The sequence below is a fragment of the Orcinus orca genome, chromosome 3 (genome assembly GCF_937001465.1).
Source record: "Orcinus orca chromosome 3, mOrcOrc1.1, whole genome shotgun sequence".
NCBI classification, from domain to species: Eukaryota; Metazoa; Chordata; class Mammalia; order Artiodactyla; family Delphinidae; genus Orcinus; species Orcinus orca.
This window is the reverse complement of record NC_064561.1, coordinates 139,835,560-139,857,320: the sequence shown is the minus strand read 5'-3', so window position 1 is coordinate 139,857,320 and position 21,761 is coordinate 139,835,560. Positions and strand designations below refer to the sequence as shown.

General features: G+C 38.8%; 1 protein-coding gene across 3 annotated transcripts in view; it reads left to right on the top strand.

Annotated features, from left to right (window-relative positions):
- Positions 1 to 265: 265 nt before the first annotated feature.
- Positions 266 to 21,761, top strand: part of RAB3C (RAB3C, member RAS oncogene family) — a 310,558-nt gene continuing 289,062 nt past the window's right edge. The window contains exon 1 of one of the 3 annotated variants that reach the window (XM_033437880.2): positions 266 to 520. In XM_033437880.2, coding sequence (XP_033293771.1) covers positions 503 to 520 — 18 coding nt within the window. In that variant the 5' untranslated portion in view covers positions 266 to 502. Of the gene's footprint in view, positions 521 to 1,160; positions 1,329 to 14,237; positions 14,466 to 21,761 lie in introns of those variants that run through there. The other 2 variants (XM_004275170.3, XM_049707956.1) reach the window with 2 other exon arrangements.

Sequence of the window (21,761 nt, the reverse complement as noted above, 5' to 3'; positions counted from 1 at the left end):
TAATGTAAGGCATGACTCTGTGTTAAAGAAAGGACAGGATAACTTAATAGAGGTCTCCTATCTTGTTCTGTGACGGTGCTTCTAGGCTCTGGTGATGAATGTGTTCATTTTCTGTGACTTCCTTTGGGTAAATAACCCGGTGCCCTATCAGCTCTCCAGCCCTGGGCCAGCAGCGGCCGTGTGTGCGCACTAATGACGGTGGAAGGTGTCTGGGGGAGGGCCTGGGGAGGGGCTGCCCTGCACGATCGCGCCCCTGGCACTTCCTAAGAGACTCTCAGCTCTTTCTCTGCAGCTGGTACTTGAAGCCTCCACACTCTCCCTCCAGAGAAAAGAAACCATCTATCTAAATTAGCTGTGCTTCCTCGTCCCTCGTTTCTCCCTCCGCCAGCCGCCACCCCCACCCCTTCCATTGTGTAGTGCGTTTAGCTTCCCTTCCTGCGTGAGACCTTAACCTCGTTTGTAGCAGGAGGGATTACTAAGAATTTCGGAACCTTGAGTTGCAATGGAGCTGTATGGAAAGGTAAGCAGAAGGGAGTTCCTCTGCATGCTCTGAGTGAAATCTCGCTTTGATGGACTTTGGTGTGTGTGTGTGTGTACGCGCGCGCGTGGGTGCCTTCTCAATGCAATTGTGTGAGTAAACCACTTTCTTTATGTGTGTGCCATTCATTCTCGTTCTCCCCCGCGTTTGGTGAATGAGATTGTAAAACCACCCCACTCTGCCTATGGAAATGTATAAACTTTCCCGATTCAGGATGGGGAGGTGTAGCGCGGAGAGTTCCAGAATGCAGCGCAGGTTTCGTTTAGATTGGGAATTAGCACAAGGTAGTGCGTTTCCTAACAAGAAAAATCACAATCTAGCTTCGGAAAGCGATAGGTAGCAAAGAAAAATCTCCAGCTGAGATGAGCCGGGGTCACTTTTCGCCTGCACCTTGCGAGGAAATGGTCTGTGAGGCTGAGAGCAGCAACAACCGGGAGCGATTCCAAAAGAGAAGGGAGGCTCGGCGGCCGAGTCCAACAGGAGGAGCAGCCCGTTTTTATGCTGGCTTGCCGGGAAATGTAGTTCACGGCTCACCGGTTTGCTGGAAAGCTCAGCAGGGTTAGACTACAACTCCCAGGAGCACGCGGGGCTCCCAGCCAGTACGCGTGTGCGGCGCCAGGAAGGGACAGCTCCGGTGCTGATGTTGGAGCCGGTTAGCGAACCCCAAGAGTGCAGTGTGGAGCGTGAAGCGCGCGGGCTGTGCACGCTTGATCGGGCTCCCGGGCCAGCACTGTCTTAGCCAGGGAGAGAGGACACTTTGCGAACAATGAGACACGAAGCTCCCATGCAGGTGGGTCTATATAGAAAGTGTGGCCTCGGGAGGAATTGAGAAAGATGCTTTCTCCCTCGCTCCCAGCATAAACTGCGCCCGATCTAAGGGAAGGTCTTAGGCAGCCACCCGCGGGGATGCGGTTCTGACTTGGTCCATGGAACAGAACTGGGTTCCTCTACGCTCCGCGGGGCTGTAACTAGGGATGTTTTGACGCGGGTAAGAGTATACATTATCTTTCTAGGCTCCACAAGGAGGATTATAGTGTCTAAAACGTAAACTTGAGCAAACAAAAGTCAGAGGAGCATGCAATCTCGTATTGGCATTGATTGTCCCTCCTGGCTTGCCTGGTTGTGATCGCGGTGCAGACACACGGACTTATGGCGAGGTTCGGGGTTGCGAACTCTACTGGAGTCGGGATAGAGCGAATACCGCTTGGTTAAGAGCGCGCTAAGAAAGGAGAAGCCAGTGTTAGGGTTCCCATAGTCCTCTTTCTTCAGTTAGGGTCCTAGTAGTATCAACGGAAAAAGCAAACCCATTGGGGCTTGACTCTTCCCAGAAGTAAGCAAGCCTTTATCGCTGTCCACACAACTGGTTTACTGCTGCGTTTCAAAGACTATCCTCTGAGCTTTCCTGAGTAATGTGCCCATTTGTTGTCCGTTCCGATTCCCTATTTCTGTCACATTCTTATGTTTGCTTCCTTTGACTCCGGTGCAAAGGTGCCTCTGCCTAAGCACCTTGCTTAAGTTTTGTTTTTAAGTAAAGATGAGTGATGCTGTCTCCTTTGTATATACAATCAGTTAACGCTAAACATCAGACTGTGTTCATTACCAAGCAGAGTGATCCCATTGCGTAACAGAAAGGCACTTTATGAATGGGATTGAGAGGGGAATGGAACATACGTTTGGGACGTGTTATCTCTCTTGAGAACCCAACCCTGCTACCAAATCCACCAATATAAATGTTTGACTTTAATTCGTGCTTAAACATTTTCCACAAAAATCAAGGGCTTTAAACGTATGCTTCAATTTACTTTTTATTTATGGTATGGGTTATGTATATTAACATATATGCTGACTGGACTGTTCAATGAAAAAAGATCTGTAGAATTTAATTGTTTGTTGAAGGATTATATAATAGAAGCTCTCGAATTACCTTATGAGTTATTGAAAATTTGATTTGGTCCAGAGAACATTGGCCCTATTGTGAATCTTCTAATACCTCTGTTTGTGACTTAGTTTTTCATTATAGACCTGATGTGAAAAGAATCTGGACAGACAATAAAGGTACAGGCTGTTGCAATCGAGATATATTGGCTTATGATAATTTCCCGCTACTAGAGGTACTGCCAGGAACCAACTGGCTAAATTAAGCATATCTGATTACAAGTAAACATTGACAGTAGATTTTAAAAGTAGATTGTTAGTATTTAACATCAAACCCATATATGCACTGAGGTGTTTATGTTAAAATAAATTTCTAACAAATAAATCACACTGCATCTTTTTTATTTTCTTATAATAATTGCTTAGAATGTTCAAAAGGGTCATTAAAATGTTACAGAACTGTATGAAATTAGTGCCTTGAAACTATTTTAAATTATTTCATATCAACTTTGTAGTAGGCACTGTAATTCCATATTTTAGTCAGAACTTTAATGAATAATTAATATAAAAATAGGTAACAAAATTAATTTGCTTCTGGGTGGAGTTGTCATATTTAGGATGTATTTTATTCATTGGACTTGATTTTTGAAATTAAAACTTTCAATGCCCAAATGCTATCAAGGATAACATGTACATTAAAAAAAATCAAAGACTATTTTCTGTAGTATATTTCATTTCAGCACATTTATGGATTCAATATACCAAGTAAATTGTTATGGTGGCCCTCTCTCAATTACTGTCAGGTTTTCAAACATATATAATGATAGAAAGAATAAAAACTATAAACATGCTTCATATATATATATATGTTTTTTAAGTGGCAAGTAATGTCTCAGCACCTGTACTTCTGAATCATAAGCACATAATAACATTCCAGGTGATTTTGGCATATGAAAATGCAATGAGATGAATAGTTGACTTTTTTTTCTTTTACATTTAAAGACTGAACCACATCATCATTTAAAATACATGCCCCTAAGTTTTCCCTTAGGTTTCTGGAAAATGAGTCACAAGCAAAACCTCATTCTATAGTTTCATTATCCTAAGAGATTCTTTTCCCCATATAAAAATATTTAGTTCATTTATTCAGTGAAACAAAATGTGCTCTTTAATTCTTGATTTCCTAATTTACTTATTTTTATTTTCTTAAATCAAAGAATCCTTTAAAAATTAATGTCTTTTAAAAAGTATTTATTGTGCCTATGTACATAGCTTGGTGCCCTGTTCAAGGTAGTTATCTTTGATATATGCAAATTTTCTGAAGAATATTTCTCTCTGAGTTGATGCAAAATGAGGGATAATAATTGTTTTATAGGGATTATTAAAATAATAAACCGTAATAGTCTTTGCTGTCTGTATTTCCTTTGCAACTAAATAACCAGGAATAGCGTTTGGTAAGTGTTCCAAATGATGGGTTAGAATTTTAATGCAGGAAATGGTCATTTTGTGTTTTTTCATTCAGTGCATCCATAAATCCTGAGGGCCAAATGAAATGGGGAATAGCAGCACTCGTGACTTGAGGGCAAGACTCTCATGAACAAATTGTCATTTGATTCAGGAGCCAGGTTGAACAAATTCCAGTTTATCTAGTGCTTTGTGCTAAGCACTGTGCCTTGCATTCAGATCTCTCTGCATGTGTGTGTGTGTGTGTGTGTGTGTGTGTGTGTGTGTGTGTGTGTGTAAAATATAAAACAGTCCTAGAGGTCACCATTATCCTAATTATGGGCAGACAACTAGAACTTTTTAAGATTAAAAAACTTTCCCAACACGGTAAATTCAAAATTCTGCCAGACTCTAGAAAGCCCTTGTTCTTTCCTCTATTATTTTGGGTTCCTCAAGAAGACACAAAATGGTGGTGTAATGAATGAGGGCACTATTGATATAATTTGATTCATTCATTTGGTTCAGAAGAAAGAAAACTGTCTCTTCTGTTTATAAAATTATCTTGCATGAACTAAACCAAATATTTGAGAAAGGCCAATGTTTTAAAAATGGTTAGCTTTCTGTTTCCTGGGTTTGAATTTCTTGCAGCTTTACTTACTCTCTTGCAGGACCAGTGGAATTCATTGCCTCTGTTTAAATGCTTATCTTCAATTTTGTCATCCACAAGCTTTCTGGGTCATCACATAAGTGCAGAGCCCTCTAACTATTTAGGAAACTTGAAAGGAAAACAACTACTCAAAACATGGAGCAGAGTGCCAAAAAAGGTTGTTTGGCTAAAACTGAGGATGATTGAAGAAAGAATATAAGTGTAGGCTGAAAATGAGGTTGAGGTGAAAACCACAATAGATATTAAATACAGCCATGCTATATAACAAAAACAACTTACAAAGAATCAGTCTAAATATCATTGTTTCATTTGGCTATGGAAGGTACATGGCAATCTTGCATTTTATTATTGTGGAATTTCTAACCACATCCAGCCTCTATGATGATCCCTTTATCTTTATAAGAAATGGAAGTTTAGTCCACATCCCTTACAGAGATAGAGAAAAACTCTAGTTGACATTGGAGAAACAAGAACTTTTTTCTTACTCCATTTGAGCAAATTCCTCAAGTATCCACCTTTCTTCCATAAAGGAAAGTGGAGGATAGAGAGGGGAATTACAGTAAAAATAAATTTCTGTGGTGTAAGAATGATTTTCCATTTTCATTTTTTTAGTCCAAGAAGTCATGGTTTTATTAATGGCATAACCACAATTTTCCCCTGCCATTCTAAGCTTATATTGGAACTACAGGTTCCTTTCCTGACCATCATATGCCAAGATGGAAATACATTTTTATGCTAAGGATTGAATTTTCCTGGGACTATTCTTACACCAAGGATACTCAACTTACTAAGTATAAACAGTTGTGCCACCTGAAAAAAATGTTGTATTGGTTAAAGGTCGTCCAACAATTTTCCCCATTTTTCATTTGTTAATTGGGTCCAGAGGTTCTAAAGGAACCCTCTTAACAGCTCATAGTTTTTTTACCATGCATACTATGACCTGTGAAGATGAAATCTTTTAGATTTATTTGGATTTACATAAATTTTTAGCATTTTTCATTTTTTTATTTACAGTTTTTGATATATTTCTATATGTTGAAATGTACAAATGTTAAGTGAACAACTTGATGAATTTTAAAAAATTATTTATTTTTATGTTTTTAAAGTCTTTATTGAATTTGTTACAATATTGCTTCTGTTTTATGTTTTGGTTTTTTGGCTGCAAGGCATGTGGAATCTTAGCTCCCTGACCAGGGATCGAACCCACACCCTCTGCACTGGAAGGTGAAGTCTTAACCACTGGACCTCCAGGGAAGTCCCAAATTTGATGAATTTTGATAAATGGGTACACCTGTGTAATACATACCACTATAAAGATGGAGAATATTTCCAATCAGCCCCCCAAATTCCTTCATTCATATTCTTTTTCCAGTTAATCTACCAATGCAATAAATTCTTGACTTTTTTCACCATAAATTAGTCCTGTTCTAGAATTCTATATAGTTCTGGAAAGCATACAAAATGAACATATTGCAGAATATACAGTGTGTACTCTTAAGTCTGGCTTATTTTGCTCAGTATAATGTGTAAGGGATTTATTCATGTTTTTGCATGTATCAATAATTCATTTTGTTTTATTGATGCATATTATACTGGTGTATCAATCTACAACACTTTTAAAATCTATTTGTCTGTTGATAGACTTTGAGGTAATTTCATTTGGTGCTACTATAATAAAGGCTATAAACATTATCACATTGGTCTTTTTATGATAATGTGTTTTCATTTCTTATGGGTAAATACCTAGAAGTGGAGTCGTTGAGGTAAGGGTAAGTCTTTGTTTAACTTTCTAAGAAACTGTCAAATCTCTAGCCAAAATGCTGGTGCCATTTCACATTCTCACCGGCAATGTATGAACATTCTAGTGGCTTCACATCCTTAACAGTGTCTGGTGTCAGTGGCCATTTAAATTCTGGCCACTTTAATGGGTGTTTATGGTATCTCATTGTGATCTGTATTTGCATTTTTCTAATGACGGTGATGTTCAGTATATTTGTATCTTTTAACTGGCCATTTGTATATCTTCCTTTGTGTAGTGTCTTTAGCCTTTTATCCATTATCTGGGTTGTCTTTTTATTGTTTAGTTGCAGAAGATCTTTATATAGTTTTTTTTTTCTTTTTTGATATCTGTTTGTTTATTTAGTTTTGAAACTAGTTCTTTGAATGTATTAAAATACTTTCTGCCAGTCTGTGCCTTGAATACTCATATCTTAATAGTGTCTTTTGATGAGTTTTTATTTTGATGAAATTTAGGTTATTAGTTATAGGTGGGGTCTATATTTGGACTCTGTACTTTCTTTGATCTATTTGTCTTAACTATGTCCCAAGACCTTAATACATTTGTTATTTCTAGTAGTATTTTTTTAGATTCCTTAAGAATTTCCCCATAAATAATTGTATCATTTGCAGATAGAGGCAGTTCTTTCTTTCCAGTGACCTCCTTTTTTTTTGTTTTTTTCCTATAACTTATTCCACAGAATAGGACAGCTAGTAAAATGTTTTATTTTTTTTATTAGTTTTTAATTTTTATTTTGTTCAATCGCCCAATTCATCACACCACAACCCCCACCCCCCACCGCTTTCCCTCCTTGATGTCCATACGTTTGTTCTCTACATCTGTGTCTCAATTTCTGCCCTGAAAACCAGTTCATCTGTACCATTTTTCTAGGTTCCACATATATGCATTAATATACGATATTTGTTTTTCTCTTTCTGACTTACTTCACTCTGTATGACAGTCTCTAGATCCAACCACGTCTCAACAAATGACCCAATTTCATTCCATTTTATGGCTGAGTAATATTCCATTGTATATATGTACCACATCTTCTTTATCCATTCATCTGTTGATGGGCATTTAGGTTGTTTCCGTAACCTGGCTATTGTAAATAGTGCTGCAATGAACATTGGGGTGCATGTGTCTTTTATTTTTTTTGTGGTATGTGGGCCTCTCACTGTTGTGGCCTCTCCCGTTGCAGAGCACAGGCTCCGGATGCGCAGGCTCAGCGGCCATGGCTCACGGGCCCAGCTGCTCCGCGGCATGTTGGATCTTCCCAGACCAGGGCACGAACCCGTGTCCCCTGCATCGGCAGGCAGACTCTCAACCACTGCGCCACCAGGGAGGCCCGCATGTGTCTTTTTGAATTATGGTTTTCTCTGGGTATATGCCCAGTAGTGGGATTGCTGGGTCATATGGTAACTCTATTTTTAGTTCTTTAAGGAACTTCCATACTTTCTCCATAGTGGCTGTATCAATTTACATTCCCACCAACAGTGCAAGAGGGTTCCCTTTTCTCCACACCCTCTCCAGCATTTGCTGTTTGTAGATTTTCTGACGATGCCCATTCTAACTGGTGTGAGGTGATGCCACATTGTAGTTTTGATTTGCATTTCTCTAATAATTAGTGATGTTGAGCAGATTTTCATGTGCTCCTTGGTCATCTATATGTCTTCTTTGAAGAAATGTCTATTTAGGTCTTCTGCCCATTTTTGGATTGGGTTGTTTGTTTTTTTAATATTGAGCTGCAAGAGCTGTTTATATATTTTGGAGATTAATTCTTTGTCAGTTGCTTCATTTGCAAATATTTTCTCACATTCTGAGGGTTGTCTTTTCATCTTGTTTATGGTTACCTTTGCTGTGCAAAGGCTTTTAAGTTTCATTAGGTCCCATTTGTTTATTTTTGTTTCCATTACTCTAGGAGGTGGATCAAAAAAGATCTTGCTGTGATTTATGTCAAAGAGTGTTCCTCCTATGTTTTCCTCTAAGACTTTTATAGTGCCCAGTCTTACACTTAGGTCTCTAATCCATTTTGAGTTTATTTTTGTGTATGGTGTTAGGGAGTGTTCTAATTTCATTCTTTTACATGTAGCTGTCCAGTTTTCCCAGCACCACTTTTTTTTTGTGTGTCTGTGATATGTGGGCCTCTCACTGTTGTGGCCTCTCCTGTTGCGGAGCACAGGCTCCAGACGCTCAGGCTCAGTGGCCATGGCTCACGGGCCCAGCCGCTCCGTGGCATGTGGGATGTTCCCGGACCACGGCACGAATCCACTTCCCCTGCTTTGGCAGGCGGACTCTCAACCACTGCGCCACCAGGGAAGCCCCCCAGCACCACTTATTTAAGAGACTGTCTCATCTCCATTGTATATCCTTGCCTCCTTTGTCATAGATTAGTTGACCATAGGTGTGTGGGTTTATCTCTGGGCTTCCTGTCCTGTTCCATTGATCTGTATTTCTGTTTTTGTGCCAGTACCATATTGTCTTGATTACTGTAGTTGTGTAGTATAGTCTGAAGTCAGAGAGTCTGATTCCTCCAGCTCCATTTTTTTCCCTCAAGACTGCTTTGGCTATTCGGGGTCTTTTGTGTCTCCATACAAATTTTAAGATTTTTTCTTCTAGTTCTGTAAAAAATGCCATTGGTAATTTGATAGGGATTGCATTGAATCTGTAGATTGCTTTGTGTAGTGTAGTCATTTTCACAATATTGATTCTTCCAATCCAAGAACATGGTATATCTCTCCATCTGTTGGTATCATCTTTAATTTCTTTCATCAGTGTCTTATAGTTTTCTGCATACAGGTCTTATATCTCCCTAGGTAGGTTTATTCCTACGTATTTTATTCTTTTTGTTGCAGTGGTAAATGGGAGTGTTTCCTTAATTTCTCTTTCAGAATTTTCATCATTTGTGTATAGGAACGTAAGAGATTTCTGTGAATTAATTTTGTATCCTGCAACTTTACCAAATTCATTGATTAGCTCTAGTAGTTTTCTGGTAGCATCTTTAGGATTCTCTATGTATAGTATCATGTCGTCTGCAAACAGTGACAGTTTTACTTCTTCTTTTCCAATTTGTATTCCTTTTATTTCTTTTCCTTCTCTGATTGCTGTGGTTAGGTTTTACAGAAATATGTTGAATAATAGGGGTGAGAGTGGACATCCTTGTCTTGTTCCTCATCTTAGAGGAAATGCTTTCACATTTTCACCATTGAGAATGATGTTTGCTGTGGGTTTGTCAGATATGGCCTTTGTCATGTTGAAGTAGGTTCCCTCTATGCCCACTTTCTGGAGAGGTTTTATTATAAACAGGTGTTGAATTTTGTCAAAAGCTTTTTCTGCATCTATTGAGATGATCATATGGTTTTTATTCTTCAATTTGTTAATATGGTTTATCACATTGATTGACTTGAGTATATTGAAGAATCCTTGCATCTCTGGATAAATCCCACTTGATCATGGTGCATGACCCTTTTAATGTGTTGTTGGATTCTGTTTGCTAGTATTTTGTTGAGGATTTTTGCATCTATATTCATCAGTGATATTGGTTTGTAATTTTCTTTTTTTGTAGTATCTTTGTCTGGTTTTCTATGATGGTGGCCTCATAGAATGAGTTTGGGAGTGTTCCTTCCTCTGCAATTTTTTGGAAGAATTTGAGAATGATGGGTGTTAGCTCTTCTGTAAATGTTTGATAGAATTCACATGTGAAGCCCTCTGGTCCTGGACTTTTCTTTCTGGGAAGATTTTTAATCACAGTTTCAATTTCATTACTTGTGGTTGGTCTGTTCATATTTTCTATTTCTTCCTGGTTCAGTCTTGGAAGGTTATACCTTTCTAAGAATTTGTCTGTTTCTTCCTGGTTGTCCATTTTTTTGGCATAGAGTTGCTTGTAGTAGTCTCTTAGGATGCTTTGTATTTCTGTGGTGTGTGTTGTAACTTCTCCTTTTTCATTTCTAGTTTTATTGATTTGAGTCCTCTCCCTCTTTTCCTTGATGAGTCTGGCTAATGGTTTATCAATTTTGTTTATCTTCTCAAAGAACCAGCTTTTAGTTTTATTGATCTTTTCTATTTTTTTCTTTGTTTGTATTTCATTTATTTCTGCTCTGATCTTTATGATTTCTTTCCTTCTGCTAACTGAGGGTTTTGTTTGTTCTTCTTTCTCTAGTTCCTTTAGGTGTAAGATTAAATTGTTTATTTGAGATTTCTCTTTTTTCTTGAGGTAGGCTTGTATAGCTATAGACTTCCCTCTTAGAACTGCTTTTGCTGCATCCCATAGGTTTTGGATCATCGTGTTCTCATTGTCATTTGTCTCTAGGTATTTTTTCATTTTCTCTTTGATTTCTTCAGTGTTCTCTTGGTTATTTAGTAACGTATTGTTTAGCCTCCATGTGTTTGTGTTTTTAACATTTTTTTCCCCTGTAATTGATTTATAATCTCATAGCATTGTGGTCAGAAAAGATGCTTGATATGATTTCAATTTTTCTAAATTTACTGAGGCTTGATTTGTGACCCAAGATGTGATCTATCCTAGAGAATGTTCTGAGCGCAATTGAGGAGAAATTGTAATCTGCTGTTTTTGGATGGAATGTCATATAAATATCAATTAAATCTATCTGATCTACTGTGTCATTTAAAGCTTGTGTTTTCTTATTAATTTTCTGTTTGGATGATCTGTCCATTGGTGTAAGTGGGTTGTTAAAGTCCCCACTATTATTGTGTTACTGTCGATTTCCTCTTTTATAGCTGGTAGCAGTTGCCTTATGTATTGTGGTGCTCCTATGTTGGGTGCATATATATTTATAATTGTTATATTTTCTTCTTGGATTGCTCCCTTGATCATTATGTAGTGTCCTTCCTTGTCTCTTGTAACATTCTTCATTTTAAAGTCTATTTTATCTGACATGAGTATTGCTACTCCAGCTTTCTTTTGCTTTCCATTTGCATGGAATATCTTTTTCCATCCCCTCACTTTCAGTCTGTATGTGTCCCTAGGTCTGAAGTGGGTCTCTTAAAGACAGCATATATATGGGTCTTCTTTTTGTATCCATTCAGCAAGCCTATGTCTTTTGGTTGGAGCGTTTAATCCATTCACGTTTAAGGTAATTATTGATATGTATATTACTATGACCATTTTCTTAATTGTTTTGGGTTTGTTTTTGTAGATCCTTTTCTTCTCTTGTGTTTCCCACTTAGAGAAGTTCTTTTAGCATTTGTTGTAGAGCTGGCCTGGTGGTGCTGAATTGTCTTAGCACTTGCTTGTCTGTAAAGCATTTGATGTCTCCATCGAATCTGAATGAGATCTTTGCTGGGTAGAGTAATCTTGGTTGTAGGTTCTTCCCTTTCCTCACTTTAAGTATATTATGCCACTGCCTTCTGGCTTGTAGAGTTTCTGCTGAGAAATCAGCTGTTAACCTTATTGGAGTTCCCTTGTATGTTATTTGTCATTTTTCCCTTGCTACTTTCAATAAGTTTTCTTTGTCTTTAATTTTTGCCAATTTGATTACTATGTGTCTTAGCGTGTTTCTCCTTGGGTTTATCCTGTATGGGACTCAGTGCACTTCCTGGACTTGGGTGGCTATTTCCTTTCCCATGTTAGGGAAATTTTCGACTATAATCTCTTCAAAGATTTTCTCGGGTCCTGTCTCTCTCTCTTCTCCTTCTGGGACCCCTATAATGCGAATGTTATTGCATTTAATGTTGTCCCAGAGGTCTCTTAGGCTGTCTTCATTTCTTTTCATTCTTTTTTCTTCATTCTGTTCCACAACAGTGAATTCCACCATTCTGTCTTCCAGGTCACTTATCCGTTCTTCTGCCTCAGTTATTCTGCTATTGATTCCTTCTAGTGTATTTTTCATTTCAGTTATTGTATTGTTCATCTCTGTTTGTTCTTTAATTCTTCTAGGTCTTTGTTAAACATTTCTTGCATCTTCTCGATCTTTGCCTCTATTCTTTTTCCGAGGTTCTGGATGATCTTCACTATGATTATTCTGAATTCTTTTTCTGGAAGGTTGCCTATCTCCATTTCATTTAGTTGTTTTTCTGGGGTTTTATCTTGTTCCTTCATCTGGTACATAGCCCTCTGCCTCTTCATCTTGTCTATATTTCTGTGAATGTGGTTTCTGTCCCACAGGCTGCAGGATTGTAGTTCTTCTTGCTGCTTCTGTCTGCCCTCTGATGGGTGAGGCTATCTAAGAATAGGAATATTCCTATTCCTCCCATTAGGAAACTTGTGGAAGTTTCCTAATGGGAGGGACTGTTGGTGGGTAGAGCTGGCTGTTGCTCTGGTGGACAGAGCTCAATAAAACTTTAATCTGCTTGTCTGCTGATGGGTGGGCCTGGCTTCCCTCCCTGTTGCTTGTTTGGCCTGAGGCGACCCAACACTGGAGCCTACGTGCGCTCTTTGGTGGGGCTAATGGCAGACTCTGGGAGGGCTCATGCCAAGGGGTACTTCCCAGAACTTCTGCTGCCAGTGTCCTTGTCCCTTGATGAGCCACTGCTGCCCCCCGCCTCTGCAGGAGACCCTCCAACACTAGCAGATAGGTCTGGTTCAGTCTCCTATGGGGTCACTGCTCCTTTCCCTGGGTCCCAGTGCAAACACTACTTCGTGTGTGCCCTCCAAGAGTGGAGTCTCTGTTCCCCCCAGTCCTGCTGATGTCCTGCAGTCAAATCCCATTAGCCTTCAAAGTCTGATTCTCTACGAATTCCTCATCCCGTTGCCAGATCCCCAGGTTGGGAAGCCTGACGTGTGGCTCAGAACCTTCAGTCCAGTGGGTGGACTTCTGTGGTATAAGTGTTCTCCAGTTTGTGAGTCACCCACCCAGCAGTTATGGGATTTGATTTTACTGTGATTGCGCCCCTCCTACCATCTCATTGCAGCTTCTCCTTTGTCTTTGGATGTGGGGTATCTTTTTTAGTTATTTCCAGTGTCTTCCTGTCGATGATTGTTCAGCAGCTAGTTGTGATTCTGGTGTTCTCAAAAGAGGGAGTAGTAAAATGTTGAGTAGAAGTGATGAGCAGACATTGTTTTCTTATTCCCAATCTTAGCAGAAAGCCATCTTTCACCATTAAGTATGAAGTTAGCTATAATTGGTTTTTTGTTGTTGTTATTTTTATTATAGATATCCTTATCATACAGAAGGTATTTCTTTTGATTCCTAGTTTGCTAAGAATATTTGTTTTTAAAATAAATGGTTGCTGAATTTTGTCAATACATTTTCTGCATCTGTTGCGGTGATCACATGGTTTATCTCCTTTATTCAATTGGATTATACTGATTGATTTTTATTTTGTGTGACATTACTTAGATAAACCCCAGTTAGTCATGATGTACTGTCTCAATTCAATTTGACTATATTTTGTTGAAGATTTTTGCACTTAAGTTCATGATGGATGTTGATATATGATTTTCTTTTAATGCTTTTATGAGGTTATAATGTAGGAGTTATGGAAACCGTATAAAACAAGTGAGAAGTGTTCTTTTTCCCTCTACTTTTTGAATGATTTTGGTGTGTAAGATAGATATATTTTGTTCTTGCAAGTGTATGGTAGAGTTTATCAATGAAGCTATTAGAGCCTGGAGTTTTCTTTGTGGACTTTTTTTTTATAAACAAATACAACTTTTTTGATATACAAATATCTCTATCTTCCAGCTATCTACTCTATCTATCTATCTATCTGTCTCCCTTTAGTATATTGTGGTAGGCAGAATAGCCTTCTCCCTAACTCCTTGCAGAGGTGTCTGCCTAATCCCTGGAATGTATGAGTAAATTATGTTACACAACACAAGGGCCTTTGCAGATGTAATTAATGTTATGGACTTTAAAATAAGGAGATTAACCTGGATTTTCAGGTGAGTCCAGTATAATGACATCAGTCATTATATTGCTTTAGTCAGAGAGATGTGGCAGAAGGGGAAGTCAAAGATTTGAAGCATGAGAATTGTTGGTTTAAAGATGAAGAAGGCTATATGTCAAGGAAATAGGGACCTCAGTCCTATAACCACAAGCAACTGAATTCTGCCAACAACCTGAAAAAGCTTGGAAGTGGAATCTTCCCCAGAACCTTCAAGTAGGAACCCAGCCCAGCTGGCACATTGATTTTGGGCTTGTAATGCCTTAGCAATATGAGCAGAGGACGTAGCTGAGTTACACTGTGTCTAGATTTCTGACTTGGTAAGTAATAACTGGGTGTTGTTTTAAACATCCATTATGGCAGCAGTAGAAAATTAATTATGCATATATAAAATTTCCTATTTCATCTTGGGTCAGTTTTGGTAAATTATGTTTTTCACCAAATTTTTCAAATTTATTGACATAAAATTGTTCAAAATATTTTTATTACCTTTTAATTTCTTTAGGATCTATAATGATATCCCCTTATTCATTCCTATTATTGATAATATGAATCCTCTCTCTCTCTCTCTCTTCCTCCCTCCCTCCCTCCCTCCCTCTCACCGGTCTTACTAGATATTTATCCATATTATTAATGTCTTCAAATAACCAACTTTTGTCTTTGTTAACTTTTTTGTTGTTTATTTTGTATTGTATTGACTTGGGCTTTTAGAAAACAACTGTGTTCCTTGTATAATACTTTAGTATAACCTTTTTGTTTATCAGGCTTAAATTATTGATTTAGAAATTTAGATCACTGAATTTAAATGTTTCTTTTTAAAGAATAAACATAGTATTTACAAAGATAAATCTTTACTACTTTAGTAGTTGACTCCCACAAATTTCTGAGTATAGTATTTGCATTATATTTTATTTCAAACTATTTGCTTCTTTTCTTGTGGTGTTTTCCTTAATTAATGGGTTTAGAGGTATGTTGTTTAATTTCCAGATAACTGGGTATTTTTCAGATATTTTATTGATACTGATGTCTAATTAAATTCTCTTGCTACCAGAGAACATATTCTTCTTTCTTTTTTTTTTTTTTTTTTGCGGTACGCGGGCCTCTCACTGCTGTGGCCTCTCCCGTTGCGGAGCACAGGCTCCGGACGCGCAGCGGCCATGGCTCATGGGCCCAGCTGCTCCACGGCATGTGGGATCTTCCCGGACCGGGTCACGAACCCGTGTCCCCTGCATCGACAGGCGGACTCAACCACTGCGTCACCAGGGAAGCCCCAGAGAACATATTCTTTAAGATTTCATTCTTTTGAAATTTTTTTAGACTTGTTTTCAGGCTAGTGTCTGGTCTAACTTCATGAACATTTCATGTGCACTGTGAATGCTGCATGCATCAGTTGTAAGGTATAGTGGTCTGTAAACATCAATTAGCTCATGGTTTTGTGTGGTGTTGCTAAGATCATCTACAACCTTAGTGATTTTGGTCTAGTTATTCTATCAATTACTGAGAAAAAGGTTTTAAAATCTCCAACTATGGTAATCAATCTTTCCATTTTTTTAGTTCTTTCAGTTTTGCTTTATATATTTTGAACTCCTTTATTAGGTAAACACACATTTGTAATTGTTGTGTCTTCCTGAAATTTTTTCCTTTTTATTATTATGAAATATCCTTTTTTATTTTTGGCAGTGCTCCTTGTCTTAAAGTCTATTTACTCCATATTAATACAGACACTCTTGCTTTCTTAATACTGTTCTCATGCATATATATATATACACACACACACATGTATATGCCTGTATATATATGTATATATACTATATTCCTTAAAGCTTTAACTCTGCAGAAACAATATGCCTTTTCCAACACCAGCATGTTTGAGATTGGTTTGAAGCATTATGTTAGTTTTATTGGAGTCATGAAATATTCTTCTGTCCACTAAACAATGAAACCATAAGAGTGAATGCACTAGGTCTTCAGTCGCCTAGTGACTGGTAAAAAGTCAGGGTCAGTAGTTCCCTGATGAACTCTTCAGTAAGCTGATTGGGTCTAGCATTAGGAATTTAGCTCTAGCAGGCCTAAAAGAGTCTCATTTTGTGCCTACTTGACCTCCTAACTGAGAAAACCCTGGAACCATAGTCACTTTGCTCCTACACTGTCAATTTTTCATGGTCTGGGAACCCAAATCATAATGTAACTTTAAGAGGTGAGGCACTGATCCTCTCATCATGAGTCTACCTGCTTTTAGTTTAATTACTTGTTAGTTGTCCAGAGCGGCTCAGATGCATGCCTGAGTCTCATGAGCTAGAGACTCTTCCTAGTCAACACAGTGAGTGATTCCTGCTAAAATAGCCATAGCTTGAAGAGCCTTAAAGATCTTGAGGAAAGAGCACGTTAAGTACCGATTAGCAAAATATGACTCCCACGTGACACTTATATATGGTGTTCGCAGTAAAAGACAGTTTTTCTTTCAAATGTTTGATTCACTGAACACCTGTCTGAGTAGCAGGACTGATGAAAGGGGACAATGGAAACACAGCACACCTGTGCATGTGAACATTCTTTTGTAAGTGTGCTTGGGCGGGCTTGTTCTTTGTAGTAAATAATAGTAGCAGTAGCTTTTGAATGAAAAGTAGGGACAATTATAACTAGAAAAGTGGCTCTGTAAGTCATTCCATTTGCACAGTCTGGAAACACAGACATGTAGACTGCTAGCCCACCGAGATCCTCAAGAATGGTCCTGATAGTCCCTTTGTCTCATAAATGTGTGGACCATGGGGTGTTTGCCCCTGTACATGACCTACCTCGATGACTGGAGGAGGGGAAGAGAAATGTCGAGATTTAGAAGGAATGTATAACAAATCTCTGGAGGCATTTTTCAAGGACTTAAATATTTAAAATTCATGTGAAATATTTTTTAAATGTTTAATGTTCTAAAAATGTTTAATGATGAAATTTTGGGGGGAAACACATGTTAATATTAAAATTTAGTTCTTTCCCCCCACTGGGGATTTTTAGAGTATTTTACTATGTGTTTTTAAGAGAGGTTTTCCTTATACCACATAGTACTGGGTACGTCTACTGTTTAATTTTTATTTTCTTCTCAGGAAGAGATATTCTTCATTTTGTGGTTTCAGTTTAGACATTGGCCTCCTATAGCTGTTGGGTGCTTTCTTATGGAGTGGAGGGAAGAAAAATCTAATTGTGTGTTATTTTTAAAAATTACTAATGAAGAAAGGCAGGGCCACGCACCACAGAGCTGAGTAGAGCAGAGTTGCATGTGCTGTGAGAACAGGATTGCTACCTCTCACTAGGCTGTACTTCCTCTGGGTCTGACGGGGAGCTCACAGTGAGTTGTATCACTGGTCCTCAGAAGGTCTGGCTCCTCCCAGGGCAGAGATAATACATTTCTCAGAATCCAGCTTGTCTGTGCAGGCTGAGCATTTTAGGGTATAGACCGTCTGTGCTGAGTCAACATTCTGGTGAGATCAGCTGTCCCCATTAGTGGAAGGGGTGACTGGTGAAGACCACACCTGGTAGAGAGCACTAAGATTCCATTTCCTGTCCCACAGATCCGAGCTTAACTATCAGATTACTCAGTCTCCTTGTATGTACGTCCCTGAGGCCTTGACAGCAGACATGGGCCCTGGATTCCCTGCGGACATTTGTTAATCCAATAAATTCCAAACATGACTGGTCAAAAGAGCCACAAGGGGAGCTTTAACAATTTGGATACCTGACCCCACCTTGAATATTCTAATTTTGCAGAATTCAGGTGGAGTTTCCCAGGTTTGGAAATCTTGAATCTAGTGAATATTTAGTTTTGTATTCCTGAATAAAAATATATCCAGCTCTAGAGAGCGGATATTTGAGAACACAATGTCTGGTATTTCTTGCTACCAAGAAATGATGAGAAAGCATATGTATATTTTATCCATATTCATGAGAAACGTTTTAAAGGATTCTTTACATTTCGTTGCTAAGAGAGAGGCTCTTTCATTTTTATAAATTGACATCTGCATATAGGAAGTGTGAATGCCAAGAATGTTTGATGACTTTTTTATATTTTAAACTTAATTTTGTCTTAAAGAAGTCGTACGTGGGGAAGATGGTTGCTTGGCTCTACAGGGTCAGAGAGAGATGTGGGACTTGGATTTTCAGCTAGTCCTCCTGTTTGCATGCCCTAGAAACACCTCGCGTGACCAACATCTCAGCTTGCTTGTTTTAACACTGAAAGTTCTGCTGTGCACCATGAAACCCCACAGTCCTTGGCAAACGAGGAGAGTTGGTCACTCTAGCCACACCGCATGATCAAGACACTTGATGTCTCCAATCCCAAGGCCATCCTAGGTTCTACAGGGTAAGGGCTTTTGTGGACTTCCCTAGCAGGCCTAGGATTTCCCTTTCCCCAGTCATGCACTTCCAAATCCCGAACTTTTGTTGACCTTTCTTTTCTACTTTTCTTTGTCTATCTGGAATTTTACTTTTGTGAATACCCTTTGCCATTATTTTAGAGAGGTATTAGCAAATGCTGGAAATAACCATCATATATGCAAGATACTATTTATTTATTTATTGTGGGGTTTAAAAATTTTTTATTTCTATTGAGATAGAATTGAAATATAACATTGTATAGGCTTAAGGTGTACAACACTTTGATTTGATATGTTTATATATTACAGTATGGTCACCACCGTTGTGTTAGCTAACACCTCTATTTTATCACATAATTATCATTTCTTTTACATGGTGAGAACAATTAAGTTCCAGTCTCTTAAAGACTTTGAAGTTCATAATTCAGTATTGTTGTCTATAATGATATTGTGGGCTTTGATGATTTATCAAATTCCACATCAGAAATTAGGTTAAATTTTACCTAAGACCTACTCTAAGGCCCTATAAGAAGAAAGCTTCCCCATAATTATTAGGAGTTAGTTCCTGGAGCTCCCTTTCTTTTTTTTCAAATTTATTTTATTGAACTATAATAGATTTACAATATTGTGTTAATTTCTGCTGTATAGCAAAGTGATTCTATTATACATTTATATATATTCTTTTTCATATTCTTTTCCATTTTGGTTTTTATCATAGGATATTGAATATAGTTCCCTGTGCTATACAGTAGGACCTTGTTATTTATCCATTCTATATATAATAGTTTGCATCTGCTAATCTCAAACTCCCAATCCATCTGTACCCCGCTCTCCCTCCCCCTTGGCAACCACACCTCTGTTTTCTGTCTGTTTCTTTTTCGTAGATAAGTTTATTTGTGTCATATTTTAGATTCCACACACAACTCATATCATATGGTATTTGCCTTTATCTTTCTGACTTACTGACTAGTTGGATAATCTCTAGGTCCATCCATGTTGCTGCAAATGGCATTATTTCATTCTTTTTTATGGCTGAGTAGTATTCCATTGTATATATGTACCACATCTTCTTTATCCATTCATCTGTTGATGGACATTTAGGTTGTTTCCATGTCTTCGCTATTGTGAATAGTGCTGCTATGAACATAGAGGTGCATGTATCTTTTTAAATTATAGTTTTGTCTGGATGTATGCCCAGGAGTGGGATTGCTGGATGATATGGCAACTCTATTTTTAGTTTTTTGAGGAACCTCCACACTCTTTTGCATAGTGGCTGCACCAATTTACATTCCCACCAACAATGTAGGAGGTTTCCCTTTTCTCCACACTCTCTCTAGTATTTATTTGTAGACTTTTTTTTTTTTTGCGTTACGCGGGCCTCTCACTGCTGTGGCCTCTCCCGTTGTGGAGCACAGGCTCCGGACGCGCAGGCCCAGCAGCCATGGCTTACGGGCCCAGCCACTCAGCAGCATGTGGGATCCTCCTGGACCGGGGCACAAACCCACGTCCCCTGCATTGGCAGGCGGACTCTCAACCACTGTGCCACCAGGGAAGCCCTATTTGTAGACTTTTTGATGATGGCCATTCTGACTGGTGTGAGGTGGTACCTCATCGTATTTTTAATTTGCATTTCTCTAATGATTAGTGATGTTGAGCCTCTTTTCATGGGCCTGTTGGCCATCTGTATGCTGAGCACCCTTATTAGTCCAATCCCAGTTTCCATAAAAGTCCACCCACACCCAAGGGTTTCATGAGTTAGTAACTCTCCAAATGTGACCGGGTAGTGGGCGGTGTCATATGACAGGTCACATCACAGGGTGTACGGCCACTGGCCACATTTCCCTCCCCACAGCCTCTCCAGACCACAGAAGACTTCTATCTTTGCCACAGGTGCTCAGGGTCTCAGCTTCTGTCCCAAGACGTGTTTTGATGAATGCTCTTTGTTCCATGACACAATATTTGAAATGAGAGAGTAAATGTAATGTGTTTATTTTGGTAATTATGAAACTCTACAGAGTGGGAGTATTGGGTATCAAAGCCTCTTGTCCTCTAAAGCTAGGAAATGAGAGGGAACATGTCCTATAAAATCAAACATTTCCATTTCAGAGAGTAGCAACCGTGGGATTTGGGAGGAAGTGAGTGGCTTGTGTATCATTTCAGTATAACAAGAGGAATAATATCATTTCAGTATAACAAGAGGAATAACAAAGACGATAATGGATGCTCTATTCAAGGACTTTACACATGCCGGCAATTTTACTTTGAAGATCCCACTATTATTCCTATTATTTCTATTTTCTATTTCTCCAATAGATGAGGAGATTGCAGCTTAGAATATTTAAAACAAAACAAAAACCTTGCCCAAGTTTGCACAGGTAACAGACCTAGGATTCCTTCTTAGGAATCCTGACCCAAGAGAGTGTGCTCTTTACCTACACCCACATTACACCAAGAATGTGGAATGCTCTTTTTCACAGATGTGTCTGCTGCACATACTTTCAGACCTGGTAGAAAAGAAGCGGAATGGTGTTTCCCTAGCTCTCTTCCCACTGTGATTATAAAGCCTGGGTTACCAGCAGCTAGGTGATCACCAGCACCCCAGGACTGCACTAATGACCCTCTGGCTTCAGCATCCATGAAGATGTACAGGAGCTACTGGGCAGGGCTCTGCTTCATGGCAGCTGTCAGGGTTGCATCACTGGAGTCTGGAGAGCTCTCCCAGCCACCGTGGTTCCCTTCACAGCAGACCTCGCTCTCACTCTTGTCTGTGTGATCTGGGTGGCCCCTTCACCAGCTGCTGCACAGCCCTCTACAGGCTCTCCCTGCCGGGAGCCCTCAGTAAGCACACTAGGAGTTGGGGTGAAATGTAGCGTGGGCTGAGAACACTGGTCTGTGATACTAATAGGAACCAGTTTTATATGGTTTGGTAAAATTCATTTCCTTTTTCTTGACACTGTAGTAACAAACATGTATAGACATCAAAGGAGTTGCAAAAACCATTATAATGAACTTTAAAATGTATCAAATTTAGAGCATACCTCTCTTCAACAAAGGAATGGATATTCTTCTAGAAGCAAAGAAAAGAAGGACCCTCACCTCTTTCAATATTCTCTGTGATTGAAGGCTGAGACTTGTTAGTTTGATGAAGGGAAGAGTGAAGTAGCTGAGCTGCATGTCTGTAATTCTTGCTTTTAAAATTTTATTGGAGTGTAGTTGACTTAAAATGTTGTGTTAGTTTCAGATGTACAGCAT